Genomic DNA, 23,524 nt, shown 5'->3' on the forward strand with positions numbered 1-23,524 from the left:
GATTCGGACATATGTCGTAACAAATATTTCTCTGACAGTATTCAACTTTTGTTCCGCATTATTTGTGTCGGATATTTGTTGATTCAAAAACATAATTGATGTTTTTGTTACATACCAAAAAACGTAACAAATATAATTAACACGTACTTATTTTGAGAGTTGACCATCAAATATTTGTTACGGATTTTGTTGCAACACGAACTTTTTGTACCGCGAATTTTCGTAGCGGTCATAATCCGTAACAAAGTTGACACAAAAAGCTTTTTTGCACGAAAAATGGGTTTTAGTTACGAATATTTGTCCATTACAAAAAGACCTTTTTTTGGTAGTGTGTGTGAGTTATTTTAGAAAAATTACTAGAAACCACACAGGGGGTTATGTTGTTCGGCAGATTTTCATGATTTTTTCCTAACAGAATTAACACCAATATGCATTAAAGCTGCAAATTAACACCCATTTTCTGTCATCAGTTATATATACACCCTATTGATATGTTAATATAGATTTCTTCGAGTTTTATAATTTCAAAAATTTCCTGTACGGACAAAATATAAATGCTTTTGTGACTTTAAAATCCATGCTAATGCCACAACCTCAACAACAATATAGTCATTGAATATTTCAAGCTTCCGCTAATTTAATGTTGTGGGCCTATCATGGAATTGCGTGATGTATTCAGAAAGATTGGAAATATCATGGAATTTGATTTGGAGACTTCCTCCCATGTTGCTCTTTTTGTAATGGAGTAATGCTATGTATACGAAAAAGTTGCGGAATGGTTGCACCATTTTTGTTTAGATTAATTTATGCCTTATGTTCAAATTTTAATCATTCACTTTAGTCCATGATGCAACAGTTCTTTGCAGTCTTTTTCTTCTAATTTTTCAATGGTAATATAGATGGTAAGCTTATCATGAATTTCCTTTCCCAGATAATAAACCATTAATGAAAATTAACTTAAAAAACAAGCGATAATTGGGATGTGTTGGAAATGTTATGAGAATTTATCCAGGAACCCTCCAAAATGATCAATACAATATTAAATAGCAAGAAAAACACTAGCTTTAGGGGAAATTAACTTTTTGATGTTCTTATTCGATGGATAAAAAAAAACAGAGGAAAAAAACTGAACGAAAACAAATAAACTGCAAGAAAAAAACTGCGTGCAACTGAACACCACTTCTTTTTTTTTTTATCCTAATAAATTTGTATAAATATTAAGAAACTAAATTAGAATTACTTCCAATACTCTCCCCGTAATTCTAGTTTAGCACATTCAAATCTTTGATGCCCATCAAAGTTCTCATCTCTAAGAACTTTACTCTCGGCAGTGCCTTCGTCAAGATATCAGTTTTTTGTTCTTCTCTACAAACATATTCTAAAAATAGAACCTTCTTCAATGCATTCTCGGATGAAATGGAATCTCGTATCAATGTGTTTACTACGCCCATGAAACACTGGATTCTTCATCAAGGATATCGCAGATTTATTATCTTCGCAAAACTTTACACATTGAGCTTTTAGACCGGTCAAGTCCACCAACAAATTATGTAGCCACAACGCTTGACATGATGCTGAAGTCACAGCCATAAATTCAGCTTCACAGAAGGAGAGTGCCACAGTTCGCTGCTTTTGAGAACACCAAGTGATAAGATTACCTCCATACCGGTTGTACCTTTACGATTACGATCATCAAGATCCATGCCATGACTACTATCACTAAAGCCGAGTAGTCCTCTGTCACCTCCCTTACAATAAACAAGTCCATAACAGATTGTTCCATTGATATACCTCAGAATCTGCTTGACCGCCTTAAGGTGACTCTCTTTCGGCAATTCCATGTACCTACTCACGACTCCAACCGAGTAACCAAGATCTGGTCTGGTATGAGTAAGATATCTCAGGCTTCCAATGATCCTCCGATACTCTTTTGCATTTACAGGAATACCTATTTCATCTTTGCATAAATTCAGCTTCGGTTCCATAGGGCACTTCGAGGGATTGCAATCTTCCATACCTGCTGCTAGTAGTATTTTCTTGCCATACCCACTCTGACAAATTGTAATCTCCTTCCCGCTTTGGTGTACCTCGATTCCAAGATAGTATTAGAGTCTTCCAAGGTCACTCATATCAAATACACTTTGCATCTTTGTTTTGAACGTACAAATCTTATTTTCACTGGTTCCAGTCACGATCAAGTCAACCACATACACACCATTTATCAACAAACCATTAGATGTCTGCAGTTTCTTGACAGCTTGCTCTTGTGGGCATCGCTGAAAGCCGAGATCCTTTAGAGCTGTGTCAAGACGAATATTCCAAGCTCTTGGGGGTTGCCGCAATCCATATGTTGGGGTGCAAACCCAAGTCCTACATTGGAAGTTGTGAAGAAAATTACACACCTTATAAGTCCCAAGTGAACTACACTAGTATGAGGCCTTTTGGAGAATATTCAAAAACAAATCCGTGCGGGCTCAGCCCAAAACGGACAATATCATACTAGTGAGTTGACCCAATCCCAACAGTGGTATCAGAGCCAGGTTAGACTGTGAAGTGGACTGGGTGGCATTGGGCATTGGTTGTGGTAGTGGGCTCGCCCTCGTGACCTGCAGATGTGCCTTGTGTCGAAAAGTGTTCTGGCGGTGTTGGGTCGGTCCCGATTGAGGTGGTCAGGCAATGGGTCCCTTTGTGATAGGCGGTACAAGGTGGACAAGGAAGATCCATTGGTTGGTCTTTGGTTTGAGTGAAGGATTGTTGGGGTGCAAACCCAAGTCCTCATAGGAAGTTGTGAAGAAAATTACACACCTTATAAGTCCCAAGTGAACTCCACTAGTATGAGGCCTTTTGGAGAATATCCAAAAATAAATCCGTGCGGGCTCAGCCCAAAGTAGACAATATCATACTAGTGTTGAGTTGACCCAGCCCCAACACCATAGAGAGCCTTGTTTAGTTTGTACACCATGTTCTCCTTTCCTGCAACCACAAATCCGTCAGGTTGAATAACATATATCTCTTCTTTTATTGTTCCATTCAAGAACACCCACTTCGATTTGCCATCCTCGCGAAGCTGCCAATGCCAACAACAATCGTATAGTTTCAAGTTGAGCCACTGGTGCAAAAACTTCCTCAAGATCTACTTCTTTCTTTTGTACGTACCCTTTAGCCACTAATCTTGCCTTATGTTTCACCATGTTTCCTTCAGCATTTTTCTTTAACTTGTAAACCCATTTCACCCCAATTGGTTTATGTCCAGGGGAAAGCAATGTCAACTTCCAGGTTTGATTTTTGTTAATTGACTCAAGCTCTTTCTTCATCACCTCCTGCCAATTTCTATCACTCGCCGCCTCTTGAAATGTTGTTGGTTCCTCCCCAGCCAACATCAGTTCTGCTGGATCAACACCGAATGCTTCTGAATCTGCATAGATATTTGATAGTGAACGAAATCCACGAATGGGTGTGTGATCATAAGCTGCTGGACTCACTTCTGGACTACACCCAAATGTTTCGATCATATGCTCACTAGCAGGGGTCATATTAGTCGAGAAATCACTGTTGTTTCCATTTGGAACTATTTCAAATGGATGACCTGGACTTCTTGTTTCTTCATCACTTGGAAATTGGTCTCAATTGGCACTTTCATGCGTATCATGGACTTCACCATTAAACCAGCCTGAACAGTTGTTGGTCGATTATTTTGCACAGCAGTCCGATTCCACCTCATCTTCTCATCGAAAACAACATCACGTGCTACACATACCTTGTTCTGAAAAAGATCGTAGAGGCTATGTGCTTTGCTGCCAGGTTCTTCTCCTAGATAAATCATTTTTTAGATTTGATCATCTAATTTTGTTATATGATTCACTGGTTTTTTCACATGAGCAACGCAACCAAAAACCTTGATATGTTCAAGTGACGGTTTCTTTCCCTTCCAAGCCTCGTAAGGGGTCATGCCTTTCAACCCTTTTTTTGGAACTCGATTCAGAATATACACTGCATAACGTGCTGCTTCTCCCCAAAATCTTTCTGGTACATTCATTGCCTTCAAGAGTGATCGCGTCATTTCAAGAACAGTTCGGTTGCGACGCTCCACCACACCGTTCTGCTGTGGGCTGTATGGCGCAGTGAAGGGTCTTTTCACACCTTCAATGTTACAAAATTCATTGAACCTCTGCGATGTGAACTCACCCCCTCGATGGAAGTCATTAACATTTTCACCTTGTTTGTTCTTTTAGATTCAACTTGTGTCTTGAATTTCTGGAATGCTTGGAGCGCCTCGTCTTTACTTTTGATAACATAAACCCACATGAATCTACTGAAGTCATCCACAATTAGAAAAAAGTAGCGATTTCTACCCCACGTTTGCGGTGATATTGGTCCGCACAAAGGTGGCGAGGCTGTTTTGCTACCATGCACCCCTCACATACTTGGGAAAAAGGTGGCGAGGCTGTTTTGCTACCATGCACCCCTCACATACTTGATTTGGGTGTTTCACTCTTGGGACACCACGCACCATATTTTTCTCAACCATTGACTCCATGATTGGAAAATTAATATGACCAAGCCTTGCATGCCACAACCATGCTTCATCATCTAGACTAATAGCAAGACACACTGGTTGTGCAGTGTGAAGCTGAATCTTGTACAACCGATTTTCCGATCGTTGTACCTTCATAATCAATTTCCCAAATACATCATGTACCTTTAAATGTTCATCCACCATTTCTACCTTATATCCCGTTTTTGTTAATTGTCCTAAGCTAAGGATGTTACTCCGTATGGCAGGAATATAGTAGACATCTGAAATTAATTGTTGATCACCATTTTTACCCTTCAATAGAATAGAACCTTTACCTTCAATTTGCACCATGGATCCGTCACCAAATCGAACCTGCCCTGTTATCTCCCTATTAAGTTCCGCAAAGAATTCCAATTTTCCCGTCATGTGGCTGCTTGCATCATTGTCTAAGTACCAAAAATCATCTCTACTTCCTTGAGCAACGCCATCGTTATCGAATTTTCCCCAAAAACACTTAGAAGTAGTGTAGGTTCCTCTTCTTTCTTCTCTTTTGGCACTCTACATTCCGAAGCATTATGCTCATATTTTCACAATTGGAATATTTTATATGTCGCTTGTCTCTGTTCCGGTGTTGACTATTCCCATAGTTTCGAGGTGGAGGTGGTGTGTAATTTCGACACCCACCTCTGCCTCGTCTAGCTCCTCTTCCACGACCACCGTTCAGGCTACCTCTTTCATGATGGTATGATCCACGTCCTCTTCCACCCGAAGATGAAATTCTTCCCCAGGTTTTCTGACTTGCTGGATTATCCTCCTTGGTGAGTAATAGGCTTCCCTCACCACTCGTATTCCCACTACGAAGTTTAAGTCGATCTTCATATGCCTTGAGTCGGCCAATGGCTTCTTCGAATGGCATGGTATCTATGTCAGAACATTGTTCAATTGAAGCTACCAAATGAAAGTACGTGTCTGGAACCGAATCAAGAAGTTTTTGAACAAGCGTACTATCATCAAGTGTAGCACCAAGATTATTAAATTTCGATACCATACCGCTCAATTTTCCAGCGAAGTCATTGATCATTTCTCCATCATTCATCCTTAACCTTTCAAAATCAAGTCTCAACGTCTGTAATCTTGCCTTTTGCACTAGATCGGCTCCAAGATACCTCATCTTTAAGGCCTCCCAAATCTTCTTCGCGGTCTTTTTCTGGACACTTGCAAAAGAATATCTTCTAGCAGCGCCTGTGACAGGCGTTCGTCACACGCTGAAAATTTTAAAATAAAATAAACCTACTTCTGCAATAAAAATAACATAGTATAGATGAAGTAGGGCCGTCTCCTCAGGAAAATTAAAGGTTTTATTTTCGATTGTTTGATTTATAAATATAATAAAAAAGGGAGATTTTGGAAGTAGGAAATAAAAATAAAATAACAAACTAAAAACTCTACGACTAAAAGATAAATTCAATAAAAATAAGTTTCCAGTCTATGAATGAAATTGACAACTTGGGTAGTGATTTGATCATCAATAAATTTTTAATTCTATTGGTTTCTAATAAATTAGTTATAGTTATCGACACGCGCCTAATAACCAACTCTTCCGTAATTTCTCGACAGTCTAGGTACGCCCGTCAACTGCTTCTCTAGTTAGACTAGAACCCTAGTGACGCCACAAAGAATTTATTAGCCTAACCGTCTTGCAAAGTAGAAGAGCCTAATTTAATTTAACAATTAACTATGCAAAATTGTTTAAAATTGATTCCATAGTTTCCTAATAGTGTTTGCCACTAGTTGCTACATGAACCAAATTAAGATACAATTACGGACGCCTAACTTAGTTTAACAATTAATCTTTAATCCAATTGAAATACCTGGCCACAATACCCAACCAAATAAAAGATTATAACTCAAAGAAATCAGAAACTATAGAAATACTTAGGAACCTAAGAAATATCATAAATCAAAACAAGTCTAATCTCCCAAATCCATACCAAGTTGTTTTCCACTCCTAGACTAGAAAAGTAAACTACTCGCTAATCATAGGAGAAAGAACAAATGAAAAGGAAGCAAAGAGAAACATCGTCTGAGAATGATGTTGGTACAGGTAAAACTCGAAATCTTCTAGGAAGAATCTTTCTCCTTCTTGCCCTTGCACGGTTTCTCTCTGGAACTCTTCTGCACGGTGTTCTCGGCAAGTGGCATAAATTGGAGCCTCCACCTTCTTTCTTTCCTTTATATTTGCCCTAATTTTGTAACAATTGGGCTTTGTGCCTTTTTTTCTCTTTTCCCTATAATTCTATCAATTTTATTGTTTTTCTCCTACAAATCTTAAATAAATAATATATATCCAAATTAGGTAGAATCCAATCAAAATCAACCAAATATTGTAAATAATATAAATATTCAACGCAAGCCAAAAGAAATCGCAGGCGACTCAATATGACAAGAAATCGCAGTCAACCAAATCAATCGGAAATTCAACATATCAAGCCAAGTCATCCTCACGGGATAAAGTGTATGTGCACATGCTCTCTGAAAGAAACAAGTGTGTATAATCAGCTAAGGCTCAAGTAGTGCGACAAAAGATTTTCCCATAGGCTTGAATGAAAATCAAATCTCCCTTGCTTAAGATACTCGAATCTAACATCAAGAATCAAATGGACTTTTTTATAAAGGTTGTAACGGGGCTGATGGTTAGGGGTAGAAAAAAGGATATGCGAAGGCTAAAATATGTTAGAAAATAACACAATAAAAACACGATGCTAGCATGTGAAAAACAGTTTGGCATAAACAATGAAACTATTACTTTATTCACTATCCAAACTTGAATAACATAATTATATCAATAATACTTCATCAAGATTTATTTTTTATTATTATTATTTTTTTCTTTTTGGGGCCTTCTCTATTTTTCTTTTTGTTTTTTTGTTTTTTGTTTTTTTTTTGTTTTTTGGCCTCTTGATATATATATATATATATATATACACCTTTCACTACCCCTTCTCATTGAAGCAAACACTTCTGAATGCATTATTTATTTATACTCAAACTTTGTTTCTAACTGGTTCCGAACAAATAAGGTGCATCACAACGTGAACTTAAGGTAATTCTTTCCAACATATGGTTCAAATCGGAGAAGGCTTAATATCAAAATAAGGGTATGCGGCTAAAAGACGGTTTAATATAGAAGAAAAATAGGCTAAAAAGTCTCAAACGGGCTAACTAGGGGAAATATATTGTGTTGGGTGATAAAGAAAGTCTCAATGGGTTACCTAATGCCCTTATCATTTTCAAAATGCAAGACTCAATAGTTGCAAGTTCAACATCGATAATCACTCAAGTTCTAGGTCATCTAATTGAGCACTACAAATCACACAAGAAAAAATTTCCAAAAGCTTGATAATATATAGTTTATTTTCTAATGTAAGCTTTTTGGAATATATACTCAAATTCTCAGAGGGTTCAAATGTCAACCTGGCTCAACATATTTCAAAACCAATATCATTAATCATATCATACTAACCTATCACTCAAACCACCTCTGACTCACTTTAGACAAAACTCATAAATATGCGAAAGGACAGCGAATTATTCATCAAAAGTAGCATAAAATGAAAAATTTGCCCCAAAAATTTGCATTACTCTCTCCTCACACCTAAAGCAAACATTGTCCTCAATGTTAAAAAAAGTAAAATAAGAGAGAAACTTCCCTGGGGTCCGTACGATTGGTGCGATTGCATGCTTTTTCTTTGGATTCGAAACTTCCTCAATTTGATTGTGCGTCTCTTTTCCAATACCAAAATCGATGGCTCATCGAGGTCGGATAAGCTGAGCAGGGAGGAAGAAGAAGAAGACAATGGCCTTTTTTTTTCTATTTTTTCAAAATTCTCCAAGAAGTTTCCTACAAAAAATAAAAAATAAAGAATCCAATCAAATAGGCGATGTCTAAAAATAAAAAAAAAAAACTAAAACTAAAGAAAATAAAAGAAATAAAGCTAGAAAACTTGGGTTGCCTCCCAAAAAGCGCCTCTCTTTAATGTCATTGGCTAGACGCAATTACCATGTTAGCCATTAGGTAGCAGTACTTCATACCATCTTACCCACTTCAGTTTTTGTCTTTTACTTCCATGTTTAAAACGATGATTACTCACAAAAAAATTTCTTTGCAAGATTCACATTATCATTTAAGTGAACAGGTTCCAACTGATTCGGATGTGGCTTCGATTTAATGTACATGACAGATTTCTCATGCAATCTCAAGACTCCATGCATATTTTTGTTAATAACATTCACACTACACAACACATTAGATTTTTCAAGGTATTTTATAGAATCAGAAATATTAAATTGCACTTTCTCACCATCAAATTCCATAGAAAGTATACCTTGTTTCACATCAATTTCAGTTTGTGCGGTGGACATTAATGGTCTACCTAGTAAAATCAGTGCACAATTTAGAGAATTATCACCATGCATATCAAGCACATAAATATCAACCAGAAAAATTAATTCGTTAACTTGCACTAAGACATCTTCAATCATTCTTTTAGGGTAAGAATTTTTCCTATAAGCTAGTTGAATAATAATTCCAATTTTCTTTAAAGGTCCAATATTCAAAGATTTGTAAATAGACTTAGGCATCACATTAATTGCAGCTCCTAAATCTAACATTGGTCGTTTAATCTCCAACTTACCTATCTTACAAGGAACCGATAACATACCTGGATCTCCACATTTAAGAGAAAGCTTACGTTGTAAAACGGCAGATACGCTCTCGCCAGCAATAATGCATTCTTGTTCGCACAAAGATCCTTCAGAAATTTTTCATACTTTGGCACCTGCTTGATCGTATCCAGTAGGGGTATGTTCGATTCTACCTTTCAAAACATCTCCATTATCTCCTTATTTTTTTCCATCCTTCATTGGTTTCACCAACCTAAAAGGAAACGGTGCAACATTAGTTTTAGTATTAGTAGCTGTTTCAGAAGTTACCTTGTCTGATACTTCATCGGCGGATTTCTCTATTTCTTTCTCAATGGCATCCTCATTCTTGTCCTTTAGAACTTCAGTTTTTTATACTTCTAAATCTTTGCCATTTTGTATAACAATCGAGCTTACATTCCTTGGATTGGCGTCGTTTTGTGAAGGCAATATGCGTTTCTCTCTTGACTTCATCTTGCACATCTCATTCGCTATTTGATTCACTTGTTCTTCCAAGTTCCTTATGCTATTCCGAGTTTCCTGTTGAAATTGCAACATATTAGACGCCATTGTTTTCATCATATCCTCTAAGGAATTACTCGGAACTGTTTGAGCGGTTTGTGAAGCATGGTTAGGTGTTGGGAATCCTCTCGAATAATCTCCAAAGTTACCTTGTTGATTCTCATACTTCAAATTGGGGTGATCCCTCCATCCTAGATTATAGGTGTTTGAGACGGGGTTGTATGCTCTAGGGGCGAATCCCACAACATTGACATCCACTCCTAGAGTCATCGTGGGATAGGCATCAGAAGGGTGTTCCGTGCTAGTGCATATTTCACATGCCTTAATTTGTGCATTCCCTATAGCCATCTGTCGAACAATTGAAGTTAGTTCGCTTAATTGTTGTTGTAGAGTACTTACCTCACTTGCCTCTTTCACTGTCACTACGTCTCTTAGGCCGAACTACTGTGAGTTCATAGCTATGTCATTCAGTAGATCCCACACATCTCTAGAGGTCTTATTCATCAAAGCTCCTCCACTTGCTGCATCTATGATCCTGCTATCAATGGAAGTCAAACCTTCGTTGAAATATTGAATTAGTAACTGTTTAGGGATTTGATGTTGAGGACATTGCATAATTAAAACATTAAATCGGTCCCAATACTCAAATAAAGACTCTCATATTTGTTGTTTGATCCTACATATTTCTTTCCTTATGTTCGCAGCTCGTGAGGCATGAAAGTACTTCTCAAGAAACTTTCTCTTTATGTCAGTCCATGTGTTGACATTTCCAGCAGATAGATTGAATAGGCAATCTTTTGCAGCATCTTTCAGTGAGAAGGGAAAAGCACGAAGCTTGATTTGATCTTCTGTTATCCTTGTTGCTTCATGCTTGTGCAGACGACATCAAATTCTTGAAGATGCTTATGTGGCTCTTCTTCTGGCAACCCACGATAAGAAGGCAACAAGTGTATTAGTCCTGATTTTAATTCAAAGCCATTGTTACCGTCTACCGTCGGGTATGTGATGCAGAGATGTTGTTGGGTCAAGTTAGGGGCTGCTAGCTCCTTTAATGTCCTTTGATCCATCTCTTCTTCTACCTCGATCTCATCAAAACTAAAATCGCTAGATAATTCTGAAGCTAAATCTTTTTGGAAACGCTCCCTAGTTTATTTTCTCAATCGATGCGCAGTCTTCTCAATTTCGGGGTCAAAAATCAAGTTTCCTATGCGATCAGATATCGACATAAACCAGAAAAAGTCATATTTTTAAAAATAATATAAAACAACAAAAGATAAATTGAACCAATTAGAATTCCCCGGCAACAGAGCCAAAATTTGACAGGCGTTTGTCACACGCTGCAAAGTTTAAAATAAAATAAACCTACTTCTGCAATAAAAATAACATAGTATAGATGAAGTAGGGTCATCTCCTCAGGGAATTAAAAAACGTTTTATTTTCTATTGTTTGGTTTATAAATATAATAAAAGGAGGGATTTTGGAAATAGGAAATAAAAATAAAATAATAAACTAAAAACTCTATGACTAAAAGATAAATTCAATAAAAATAAGTTTACAGTCTAGGAATGAAATTGACTACTTCGATAGTGATTTGATCATCAATAATATTTAATTTTATTGGTTTCTAAATAAATTAGTTATAGTTACCGATACGCGTCTAATAACCAACTTTTCCTTAATTTCTCGACAGTCTAGGTACGCCCGTCAACTACTTCCCTAGTTAGACTAGAACCCTAGTGATGCCACAAATAATTTACTAGCCTAACCACCTTGCGAACTAGAAGAGCCTAATTCAAATTAGCAATTAACTATGCAAAATTGTTTAAAATTGATTCTATGATTTCCTAATGGTGTCTGCCACTAGTTTCTACTTGAACCAAATTAAGACGCAATTACGGATGCCTAATTTAGTTTAGCAACTAATCCTTAATCCAATAGAAATACCTACCCACAATACCCAACCAAATAAAAGATTATAACTCAAAAAAATCATAAACCACATAAATACTTAGGAACCAAAGAAATATTATAAATCAAAACAAGTCTAATCTCCCAAATTCATACCAAGTTATTTTCCACTCCTAGACTAGAAAAGTAAACTACTCGCTAATCATAAGAGGAAGAACAAAGGAAAAGGAAGCAGAGAAACATCGCCTGAGAATGATGTTCGTACAGGTAAAACTCGAAATCTTCTTGTAAGAATCTTTTTCTTTCTTGCCCTTGCACGGTTTCTCTCTAGGACTCCTCTGCACGGTGTTCTCCTTGGCAAGTGGCATAAAGTGGCACCTCCTCTTTCTTTCTTTCTTTCCTTTATATTTGCTCTAATTTTGTAACAATTAGGCTTTGGGCCTTTTTTTTTCTCTTTTCCCTCCAATTCTATCAATTTTATTATTTTTGTCTTGAAAATCATAAATAAATTATATATATCCAAATCAGGTAGAATCTAATCAAAATCAACCAAATATCGCAAATAATATAAATATTTAATTCATGCGATTTGTGGCTATCAGCCTGGAAGATAAACGCTTGTGCGGCTTTGTTCTTCTTATCATCTACAGCCACTCCGGCCGGCGGTTCGATGGACTCCCAGATCCCTTGAGCATCCATAATCGCTTCCATTTTGATTGCCATGTAGTATAGTTTGTTGGGGTTAACATGGGACATTGAAACGGGATACCACTGCCCTCTCTTCCTTGTTGCGTTGCAAACGACATGGCTTCAAATTTGAGATACTTGGGCATCAACCTTGCTCTGATACCAAGTGTTGGAAATCTTATCAAGATTTATCCAAGAACACTCCAAAATGATCGATGCAATATTAAAAAAGAAAAAAATTGAACGGACACAAATAAACTGCAGGAAAGAACTGTGTGCAATTGCACACCACTTCTTCTTTTTTTTTTTATCCTAATAAATTTGTATAAATATTAAGAAACTAAATTAGAATTACTTCCAATAGGATGTTCATTAAACGTTTAATATCTTAAACTATTTATTATGTGATGTAAAAATTCAAAAGCAACTTAATCCAAATCAAAAGACTAGAATGTTTAATGACTCAAAATAAAACTCCACAGCAATTGTTTCATCTACATTTTTTTTTAAAATAGTTTCTTCTATTCCCTCAAATTATCATCTCAGCTCAATTTTTGGCTTCATTTAAGTACTCAAATCTGTTGTAGTTTGATATTTTGAGTGCAACTAAATCTTGACCTAGTACATGAGTAGTCATGAACATTGCATTGAAAGAAGGAAATTTCCTGAATCTAGACTCTTATTCAGTCATAACTTGATTGATGATTGTTTCGCTATGCAATCTTTGTAATGGATCATCACTACTTGTATTATCATATGACTTGCAAGCTATTTGATCATCTGGAGAAGTTAGCGTTTCGTTAACTTCAATGCCCCTAGTGATTCTTCCGCTCGAATTTTATCCTTCATGTTACGCTTTTTTATTTAAATATATTTTTTTGGTTTATATTTTATTTTATTTTATTTTAACTTTCCTTGTCCTTTTGGGTGTATGTTTTAGATTGCATCAGACTTGGAGATCTGAAAACTCATTGAACAGTTCAGAACCATAATTTAATCACTAGATTTATAATGTTGAATACGTGCTTTCATATAATTTTGTGTATAAAGAAAGATAAATTAGTGATTCCACATATATTTCAATGAAAAATTCGGGTAGTATGTGCTCTGCTATTTGTTGTTTGCACTAGTTTGACTTATCCTTATACTTTGAGGGTGACATAAAAGATTTTGTAAATGAATCCACCTATAGGAAAAATATAAATAGTGACTTTATCTTGGACAGCCAAGGTCGTATAAGATATGTAGTTGAATCAGCATTGAATGCTTATTTTCCCCCAATGAATTACATCAACATACATTATCTTACTAAGTTGTTACATTTCCTTTGTAACTTCCCTCCTATGCATCGAATATTCAAAATTGAGTTGTTACCTGTCAATAGAGTAAATTCTTAATTGCAATATTTGTTAAGGATATATGGATTCTCATAGTTCAATTTTGCAGTTATTATATGTTTTAGTTTATTAAGTTTTTATTTCTGTATCCTTTTTAATTGTCCTCGTATAAGCACTAGTTAACTATAATTGCAGTTTTAGAGTAGGCAAAAGGGCAACCATGGAAGGCAGCAAGGATAATATTATATCTTCAATGCGGGGAACTGCAGCTGACTTTCTTGCTTCAGAGATAGCTGCTTAATATGCTAATCATACAAACTCTGCGCAGTCGAGCTCTACTGTAAACAACGAATGCTGAATTTAGTTTGGAAGTCTTGCAATAGCGTCGTGTATGTGTACCATAATCTGTGTTTGAATGAGCTTCTGGAGTATCCTCGGTGGAACGCCATTTTAGGATAACTGAGATCCTGATCCTAATTTAAAAGCTTGAGCTCACGTTATTGGAATTTTTTTTGGCACATTGAAGATCTATAGACCTTCTTGATTTATTTAAGTAGTGTTTATCTGGCATCTAATAAAAGAAATCCTCTATTAAAGATGTTAATTTTTCTTGCAAGTATAGATGAAGTGTCCATTATAATTGAATGGTCAAGTTTTTGGTAATATTGTTCTTCAATCAGTTAAAATATTGGACCTAATAGGAATAGTATATTATTTATTTTTAGTAAATAGAAATGTGCATATTTTGAGTATACAAATTTTTGTCAAACTCAAAATGTTTGACTACAAACTCAAATCTCATTAAGACAATATTAATTATCGATGTAACAATATCCTAAAAAATAGATATTGCAGTCCGCAAACTAATTCTAATGTTGTTACATGCACTTTTTATATATAAACTTTTGTATGATTCACCATTGCATTGGTATATTTGAGTGAATAATCTTGAGCCATAAACTTTGTGGTAATATTGTATGTTGAGATATTTTAAATATTCAATTTTACATTTACTATATTTATATTTAGATTTGGTATTACACATAGATTATATTACTTAGATTTGAGTCTATCGAGTCTGTTTTATATTGTCTATATATAGGTCTTTCATTCTGACGATCAATAAGACAATATAATTATTTTTACCAAAAAATTCTAACATGATATCGGAGTCTATTTTTCTCATGCCGTAGATATAGCCTACCAACCGTTATTTCTTCGAGTACATTCAACTTGGATGTTACTTGGAGGTCTTGTAATTTTGAGATCATGCCTTTGCAAGTTGTTTTTTTGCAAATCTGTCTTTGAAATCGGTCTGCTATCTGTCCGTTGTCCGTTGTCTGCATGCGATCTGAAATCTATCTGTTATCTCTCATATGTCCGTTGTCTGTCTGTTGTCTGCATACGACCTGAAATCTTTATGCGATCTGCCACCTATCCGTTGCTTGTCTGTTGCTTGAAATATGTGTGCGGTCTGCCATCTTTCCGCTGCTTGTCTGTTGTCTGCGTGCGATCTTACCTGTCTGCGATCTGTTCTATAATCTTTCTGATGTCTATGATATGTTCTGTGATTTTTCCAATTTTTGCGATGTGATATTTCTGTTGTCTACGATCTGTTCTGTGATATGTATTGTTGAGATATTTTAGATATTCGATTTTAGATTTAGTAGATTTATATCTAGATTTGATCGTATCCATAGATTAGATTACTTAGATTTGAGTTTATTTTGTATTGCCTATATATAGGCTTCTTATTTTGATAATCAAGATGACCATCTCATTATTTTCTCCCAAAATTTCTAACATGGTATCAGAGCATGGTTTTCCAAAACCAAAACCCTAGTCGTCGCCGCCGCTGTTCGCCGTCCATCGTCCGCCCTTCTCCGGTCGTCATTTTTTTTTCGGTCACCGCCTCCTGCTTTGTTCCCTACGTCGTGGTGTGGTTGTCTTTGTCATCGGAGTTGATCTCGTTTTGCGACTGCTACCTATTGGATTGTTCGATCTACTTTCTTGATTTGGGCTTTGATTTCGTGATTCACATATTTTTATACGTTTTTTTGTTATGGAGCGTATGGACGTTCATTTACCTATTACTACTATCTTGTCCGGCGATAATTATGATCTTTGGATGCAGTCTATGAAAAGTTTCTTGATTGGTAGGAAGTTATGGCGAATTGTCACTAGCGATATCCGGCCACCTGTCTCTCCATCTCCTTTTGTGCATGTTGATCCCCCCTCTCAGGAACATGAAGATTATGTTGCCAAATTGGAAGATTGGGATAGTAAGAATCATCAGATTCTTACTTGGTTGCGCACTACTTCTGTACCTGCGATTCAGGTACAATTGACTCATTTTTTATACTGCAAAGGAGGCATGGGATTTCCTCGCTGCTTGTTTTCAGACTACAGGTCTTGCTTATTATTATCAGTTTTGGACCGCAATGAGCTCCGCCCGACAGCAACCTGGTCAGTCTGTTAATGAATTTCTTGCTCAGGTTCAGCCTATTCGTTAACGTCTCTGGCAGTCACAAATTAGTCAGGATCATCTTGACCTTATTCAGATCTTGATGGCCCTTCGACCTGAATATGAGGCTGTTCGTGCCTCACTCTTACATCGGCATCCATTGCCTACTCTTGATGCTGCCATTCAGGAGATTACTTTTGAGGAGACCCGTCTCCAATTGGCTAAGACACCGAGTTCTGATTCTGCTTTAGTTGTGTCTCGCCAGTCCCGATCTGCTCGTACTAGATGTCGAGTTTGCAAGTCTCCTGATCACACTTGTTCTACCTGTCCGAAGATTGAGTGCCACTCATGTCGTCTGCATGGCTATATTGCTCCGGTCTGTCCTACAAGATGTCAACGTTCAGGTAGTTCTGCTCCTAGACATTCCGGTAGCTTTGCTCCCAAACCTCGAGAACCTAGTGGGTCTTCTTCGACTACATTTTCTACGATTACGGTTGCTACTACTGATGAGACTTAGCATGCGCTTTACAATCCTCACGACATAGAAGTCATCATCAAACAGGTTATGCAAACCAATTCTGCTATGTCTACCACTCCAGGTACATCTACTTGGTATTTTGATTCTGGTTGTTTTCACCACATGACCTCTAACCCTCGTAACTTGACCTATATGTCCCATGCCTCCCATTTACCACCTATACATACTGCCAATGGTACTACCATGCATATTACCCACACCGGTCTTGCGTCCTCCCCTTCCCTATATCTTCCTGATACATATTGCATCCCTGACTTAGCCTTAAATCTTATCTCTATTGGTCAATTAGTTGAACAAGGTCTTACCGTTACATTCTCTTCTGGTGGTGTGCAGGTTCAGGATTCTCAGACGGGTCAGCTTCTCGGGACGAGACGTAAAACGGGTCGGTTATTTGAGCTTGAGTCTCTCCATACCTCCTGCACATATCCCCGCTCTGCAGATCTTACCTCTGATTCCTTTAGTCTTCATTGGCATCTTCGCCTAGGTCATCCGTCTTCCAGTAAGCTCCAGTCACTCCATACTAAAGGTCTTTTAGGTCCAGGTCGTTTTGAGTCTTTTAATTGTGTCGATTGCCAACTTAGCAAACAACCTACTCTTAGTTTTTCAGAAAGTTCATCTATTGATACTAAACATTTTTCTTTAGTCCATTCTGACATTTGGGGTCCTTCTCATGTTGCGTCCGTCAGTGGTTTTCAATATTATGTTATATTTATTGATGATTCTTTACGATTTACTTGGATTTATTCTTTGAAAAATCATTCTGAATTACTTTCTATATATGCTCAGTTTGCTTAGATGATTCACACTCAATTCTCCCGTCCTATTAAAGTCCTTCGTACTGATAATGCTTGTGAGTACAATATGTCATCATTTTTGCAGTTTTTATCTAGTCAGGGTACCTTGGTACAGCGCTCCTGTCCTTATACGTTCCAACAGAATGGGCGGGCAGAATGCAAACATCGTCACATTCTCGATATTGTTCGTGCCCTCCTTCTTTCTGCTAAGTGTCCTGATCGTTTTTGGGGGGAAGCAGCCTTAACTGTTGTTTACAGCATTAATCGGTTACCCTCGTCAGTCCTCCATGATGTCAGTCCCTTCGAGCGTCTATTTGGTCAGTCTTCTGATTATAGTTTATTCCATCCATTTGGTTGTGTGTGTTTTGTCCTCCTCCCTCCCCATGAGCGGACAAAGCTTCACCTCAAGCTCGTTTATGTTTTTTTTTGTTATGGCAACGAACACAAGGGTTATAGATGTTGGGATCCTATTTCTAATCGGTTGCGCATATCTCGTCATGTCACCTTTTGGGACCGCACATATTTCTCCACCTTATCCAAGTTTAGCACACCGTTTCACTCATCTTCTCCATTCTTTTCGTCTTCTCTCTCTGATATCTTCCCAGACACGTCTTCCTCTTCTTCACCACAACTCATTGATCAATCTGTCTTGTCACCGTCTCCTGGAGTTAATCCGCCTGCGCCTCCTAAGCCAACGCCTCTTGAGCCGACGTCTACTCCTACACCTCTCCCTACTTGTCATCGCTCCACTCGTGTAAGTAAACCTCCTTCACACCTTAATGATTACCATTGTTACTCTGTCATTTATCTCAACATAAACCTAGGTCCTTTCATGAGGCGAATGCTGATCCATTATGGCAGCAAACTATGACTGAGGAATTGCAGGCTCTGGAAAATACTCACACTTGGGATTTAGTGGATTTACCCTCAGGAAAAACCCCTATTGGGTGAAAGTGGATTTTTAAAATTAAGACACACTCTGATGGTTCCTTTGAACGCTACAAGGCTCATCTGGTGGCCAAAGGTTATTCCCAAGAGTATGGAATTGACTATGAGGAGACCTTTGCTCATGTTGCTCGTCTCACTACTGTTCGTTGTCTTCCTGCCGTTGTGGCTGTTCGTCAATGGTCCCTTCTTCAGTTAGATGTCAAGAATGCATTCCTCCATGGCACACTTTCTGAAGAAGTTTATATGACCCGTCCTCCAGGTTTCTTGTTTTCTGGAAAAGTTTGTCGCTTACGCCGTGCTTTATACGGGTTGAAGCAGGCCCCTCGGGCTTGGTATGCCACATTCAGCGCTGCACTATTGGAGTTTGGTTTTACCACATGTGCTTACGACTTTGGTTTATTTCGTCGTCATTCTTCATCAGGGATAGTTATACTCTTGGTTTATGTTGACGATATGATCATCACGGGAGATGATGCATCTGGTATTTCTGATCTACAAGCATATCTTAACCAGCAGTTTGAGATGAAGAGCTTGGGTCCCCTTCATTACTTTTTGGGGCTTGAAGTCTCTGATTCTCCCGATGGTTTCTTTCTGTCCCAGGCTAAGTATGCCTCCGATCTTCTTGCTCGAACCGGTCTCACAGACTGTCAGGTAGCATCTACACCACTTGCGTACGACATTCAACTTACCCCTCATGTTGGCTCTCTTCTTGATGATCCTACTATTTACCGTCAACTTGTTGGGAGTTTGATCTATTTGACTGTCACTCGACCAGATATCGCTCATGCAGTCCATATTGTGAGTCAGTTGATGGCAGCTCCGAGGACCTCTCACCAGTCTGCCGTCTTACATATTCTTCGTTATGTGCAAGGTACTCTTCTGCATGGCTTACAGTTCTCCTCTAACTCGTCTTTTGACTCTCAGCGATTACTCTGATGCTGATTGGGCTGGTGATCCCACCGATCGACGCTCGACCATTGGTTTCTACTTCTTCCTGGGTGATTCTCTCATTTCTTGGCGCAGCAAGAAGCAAACTTTAGTTTCTCGCTCGAGTGCCGAGTCAGAGTATCGTGCTCTTGCTGACTCTACTTCAGAACTTTAATGGCTTCAACGGCTACTCACTGACCTTGGTGCCCCTCAGCCATCTTCTACGGCTCTTCACTGTGATAGTCAGAGTGCTATGAAGATGGCCTCTAATAATACCTTCCACGAGCGCACTAAGCATATTGAGCTTGACTGTCACTTTATTCGACAACATGTTGTCAATGGAGTAGTTCATCTCATTCCAGTATCTTCTGAAGATCAGACAACATATATCTTTACCAAATCTCTTCTTCCAGGCCGTTTCCGATTACTCTTAGACAAACTCAAGTTGATCTCTACTGCCCTATCTTGAGTTTGAGGGGGGATGTTGAGATATTTTAGATATTCAATTTTAGATTTAGTAGATTTATATCTAGATTTGATCGTATCCATATATTAGATTACTTAGATTTGAGTTTATTTTGTATTGCCTATATATAGGCTTCTTATTTTGATAATCAAGATGACCATCTCATTATTTTCCCCCAAAATTTCTAACATGTATGATGTTTGCGATATGTTTTGCAATATGTCCGATTTCTGCAATCTTTTTTTAATTTTTCCGATGTCTACGATATGTTTGTTGTTTGTGATTTGTCCGATACCTTCAACTGTTTTCGGCTCCGGTGGAGAGTCATGTCGTTTTTTACTCCAATAGAAAGTCATGTCATTTTCGGCTCCGGTGGAGAGTCAACTATTTTCGGCTCCAGTGGAAAATCATGTCATTTTCAGCTCCGATGGAGAGTCATGTCGTTTTGGCCTCCGGTAGAGAGTTATCTCGTTTTCGGCTCCGGTGGAGAGTTATGTCGTTTTAGGCTCCGGTGCAGAGTTATGTCGTTTTCGACTCCGGTAGAGAGTCATGTCGTTTTCGACTCTGGTGGTGAGTCATATCGGTTTTGGCTCCGGTAGAGAGTCATGTTGTTTTCAGCTCTGGTGGACAGTAAGGTTGTTTTCGACTCCGGTGGAGAGTCAATTGTTATTTTTATTTGCATTTTTTTACATCTATATTCAACTTTCTTATTAAAATCAAGTTGGTTTCTGTTGTACCACTTGAATTTGAGGGGATGTTGAGATATTTTAGATATTCTGTTTTAAATTTAGTAGATTTATATTTAAGTTTGATCTTATCCATAGATTATATTACTTAGATTTGACTCCATCAAGTCTGTTTTGTATTACCGACCTCTTATTTTGATGATCAATAATACAATTTTATTATTTTTCCCCCAAAAAATTTCTAACATTGTAATTAGTTTTTGCCTAATATAGATTGCGCCATGATAATCGAAAACATAACACATATATATGCATTAAAGTTGCTATATTACACCCCATTTCATGTCATCGGAGATATCTATACTCTATTGAAATGTGAATACAAAATTTTGCAACTTGCATAAAATTACAATATGTACGGTTACATGTACAAAATAAGCTAGAGCACATGTGTACATACACTGCACTTATATATATTGACAGAGTGTTTAGGTAATGAATATAAATCTTCACTTTGCAAAACATTATGACACTTAATCTCCATTTGGTTGTAGAGCTCTGCAGCATGCTGATGACTATTTTATATTAATATTTGATACGGAGATTTCTCCAATGGAACACAATATTGATACGGAATTGCGCAGATGTATTATAAAAGAGTTGAAGGATGGTTGCACCTTCTATATTTGGAAGAATTCATGTCATTCACTATTCACTCATATATATTGTTTTTTATAATGTGAGAACCTACAACGGTTATTCGATGAGTGCGCTTCGGGTAAACCCTCAGTCTAACTTAATACTCTGAAAACTAGACCCGACAAGTCAAGTCACATTAGGCGAACCATGTGTAGCTAGGGATGAAGAAATTTACAGAACATATTGAAATACTGACTTATCGTATCGTATGTGTCGAAAATATCAAACATTTTGGTATACCGAAAATTTCGGTACGGTATGAATATCGTACCGAAGTTTTCGGTATTGGTATCGGTATGAATTTTTGGAAAGTTCGATATTTCGGTATGATACCGTACCAATATTATTTTTGTTAAATAATTTAATTATTAATAAAAATAATAATTATTAATTTTTCTAAATCATAACAGAAAAATATGCAGAATACTGAAATTTTATTTTCTTTCATAATATTTTGGTGTAGAATGATGATATTTATCAATTTTCATTTAATTATTTTGAAATTTAAAATTATATTTTCAATATATTAGGTATATACCCGTATGGTAACGAAATCAAAATTTTCGGTATAAACTGTATATACCGGTATCGTACTGAAATCAAAATTTTCGCTATAAGCGGTATATATCACTACCGTATCGAAAGTTTCAGCATACCGAAATTACTGAAAGTTTCAATATACCGAATTTCGGTATGCCGAAACTTTCGATACGGTAATGATATGTATTTTTGTCATACCGAAAAGTTTAGTACAATATCGGTATTGATCGATATTTTGGTACGATACGGTATATCATCCTTATGTATGGCAGGAAGACCCGGAGGCCCAAGGGTTTCTAACTCATGGATTAGTGACATGAATGACAACTCTTTGCTAGGTTTTTTGTTTTGTAATTTTTTAAGCAAATATATATGGTGAGTTTGTTATTCTTTTTTTCTTTCATATAAAAAAAATGTCAATTAATTTAAAAAATAATGAATACTTGGAAAGCTTGTTAAGGAAGGTGTATTTAATCACAACTTTATGGGATTTTGTTATACCTTTAAAATTATATTATAAAGATTATAAAAATTTAACTGAGATTTTGATGAATTATGAATATTATTATTTTTATTATTGTTATTTTTATTGTTGTTGTTATATAGGTGATAATAAATAATATCATAATGTTTATTAATACTATTATAATTTTTTTAATGAAAATAATAATTTAAAATTAAAATTAAAATATACTAGCGAAAGATTATCAATTTTTTTTATAAAATATGTAATTTCATATTATAAATATAATATTTAAAAAATATTATTATTATAATAAATATATATTATTGTGGTCCTCACATTTCAATTATAGCATGTTATATTATTATTTCAGTAAAAATAGACTATATATATTTTGTTAAACGGTTAGTTTATAAGTATTAATTTAATTTTTTATTTTAATTTTTTATTTTAATTTTTTTCAAAAATCATAAATTATATTTTCTATTTTACTTATATATTTATGTTTTATGTAAAATATTATATAAATAATAATAATAATAACTAATAACTAATGAAAATATATAAAAATAAATTAATAAATTGAATAATAATATAATAAAAACTATAAAATTAAAAATATTAATATCCAACTTAGTAGTATTATATATTTCTACATTATTAATAATTATATATTATATTTAAAATTGTATTCACATAAGTTTATATAATTATATAAATTAATAAAAAATTATTTTACAATTTAAAAAAATTTATATAAATTCATAAATAATCCAATAAAATCAGTAAAAATCTATTTAAATTTATTAATAAAATTTATCAAACTCACATTGACTCTGTCAATTTTCTAAATTTACATAAATTCACGCGCTGTCAAATTTTTAAATCCAAATAAATTCACAGTTTTTTTAAATCCAAAAATGTCCAATAAAATCCGAAATGAATATTATTTTGAAAACTCTAAATGTTAAATGTTGAAAACTCTTTATTTTGTGTCGTAAAATTAAAACAAAAACAAAAGGGAATCCAAACCAAAACACTTGTCATTTCAAATAATGTTTTTGGCATGTTTGGTTTGTTTTTTTCCAGCATGTTTTGTTTATTGTTGACCGGGATTAAAATTTTAACTATCCTGAAAGATTTTGAAAAGTCTCTCATTGAAATAGCCGAGGGAATATCTCTGTTGAGCACAAAAAATAATAATAATAATAAATAATGGCAGTAGGATTGTAGATGGGTCTGGATATAAGCCAAACGGCTCAAAAGTCGGGCAAAAAGAAGTCGGACAAGGAAGGATGATCGGCCGATACGGAGGTCGGACAAGACAA

At 36.1% G+C, this 23,524-nt stretch overlaps 1 protein-coding gene and 1 non-coding gene across 2 annotated transcripts; one reads left to right on the forward strand and one right to left on the reverse strand.

The window, feature by feature from the left end:
* Window positions 1–1,580: 1,580 nt before the first annotated feature.
* On the reverse strand, window positions 1,581–2,015 carry LOC127254384 (uncharacterized mitochondrial protein AtMg00810-like). Its single transcript, XM_051279476.1, has one exon. It carries the CDS (start codon window positions 2,013–2,015, stop codon window positions 1,581–1,583), a length of 435 nt encoding a protein of 144 aa, XP_051135433.1.
* Window positions 2,016–10,331: 8,316 nt separating this feature from the next.
* On the forward strand, window positions 10,332–10,438 carry LOC127255045 (small nucleolar RNA R71). The gene has a single exon (XR_007839547.1). It is a non-coding gene; the product is annotated as a small nucleolar RNA R71 (small nucleolar RNA).
* Window positions 10,439–23,524: the final 13,086 nt, after the last annotated feature.

Source organism: Andrographis paniculata, unplaced genomic scaffold (genome assembly GCF_009805555.1).
Source record: "Andrographis paniculata isolate CXL003 unplaced genomic scaffold, ASM980555v1 Contig52END, whole genome shotgun sequence".
Taxonomy (NCBI): Eukaryota; Viridiplantae; Streptophyta; class Magnoliopsida; order Lamiales; family Acanthaceae; genus Andrographis; species Andrographis paniculata.

Coding starts and splice junctions, on each gene's coding strand:
- LOC127254384 (XM_051279476.1), bottom strand. CDS start 2,015: ATGGAAGATTGCAATCCCTCGAAGTGCCCTATGGAACCGAAGCTGAAT.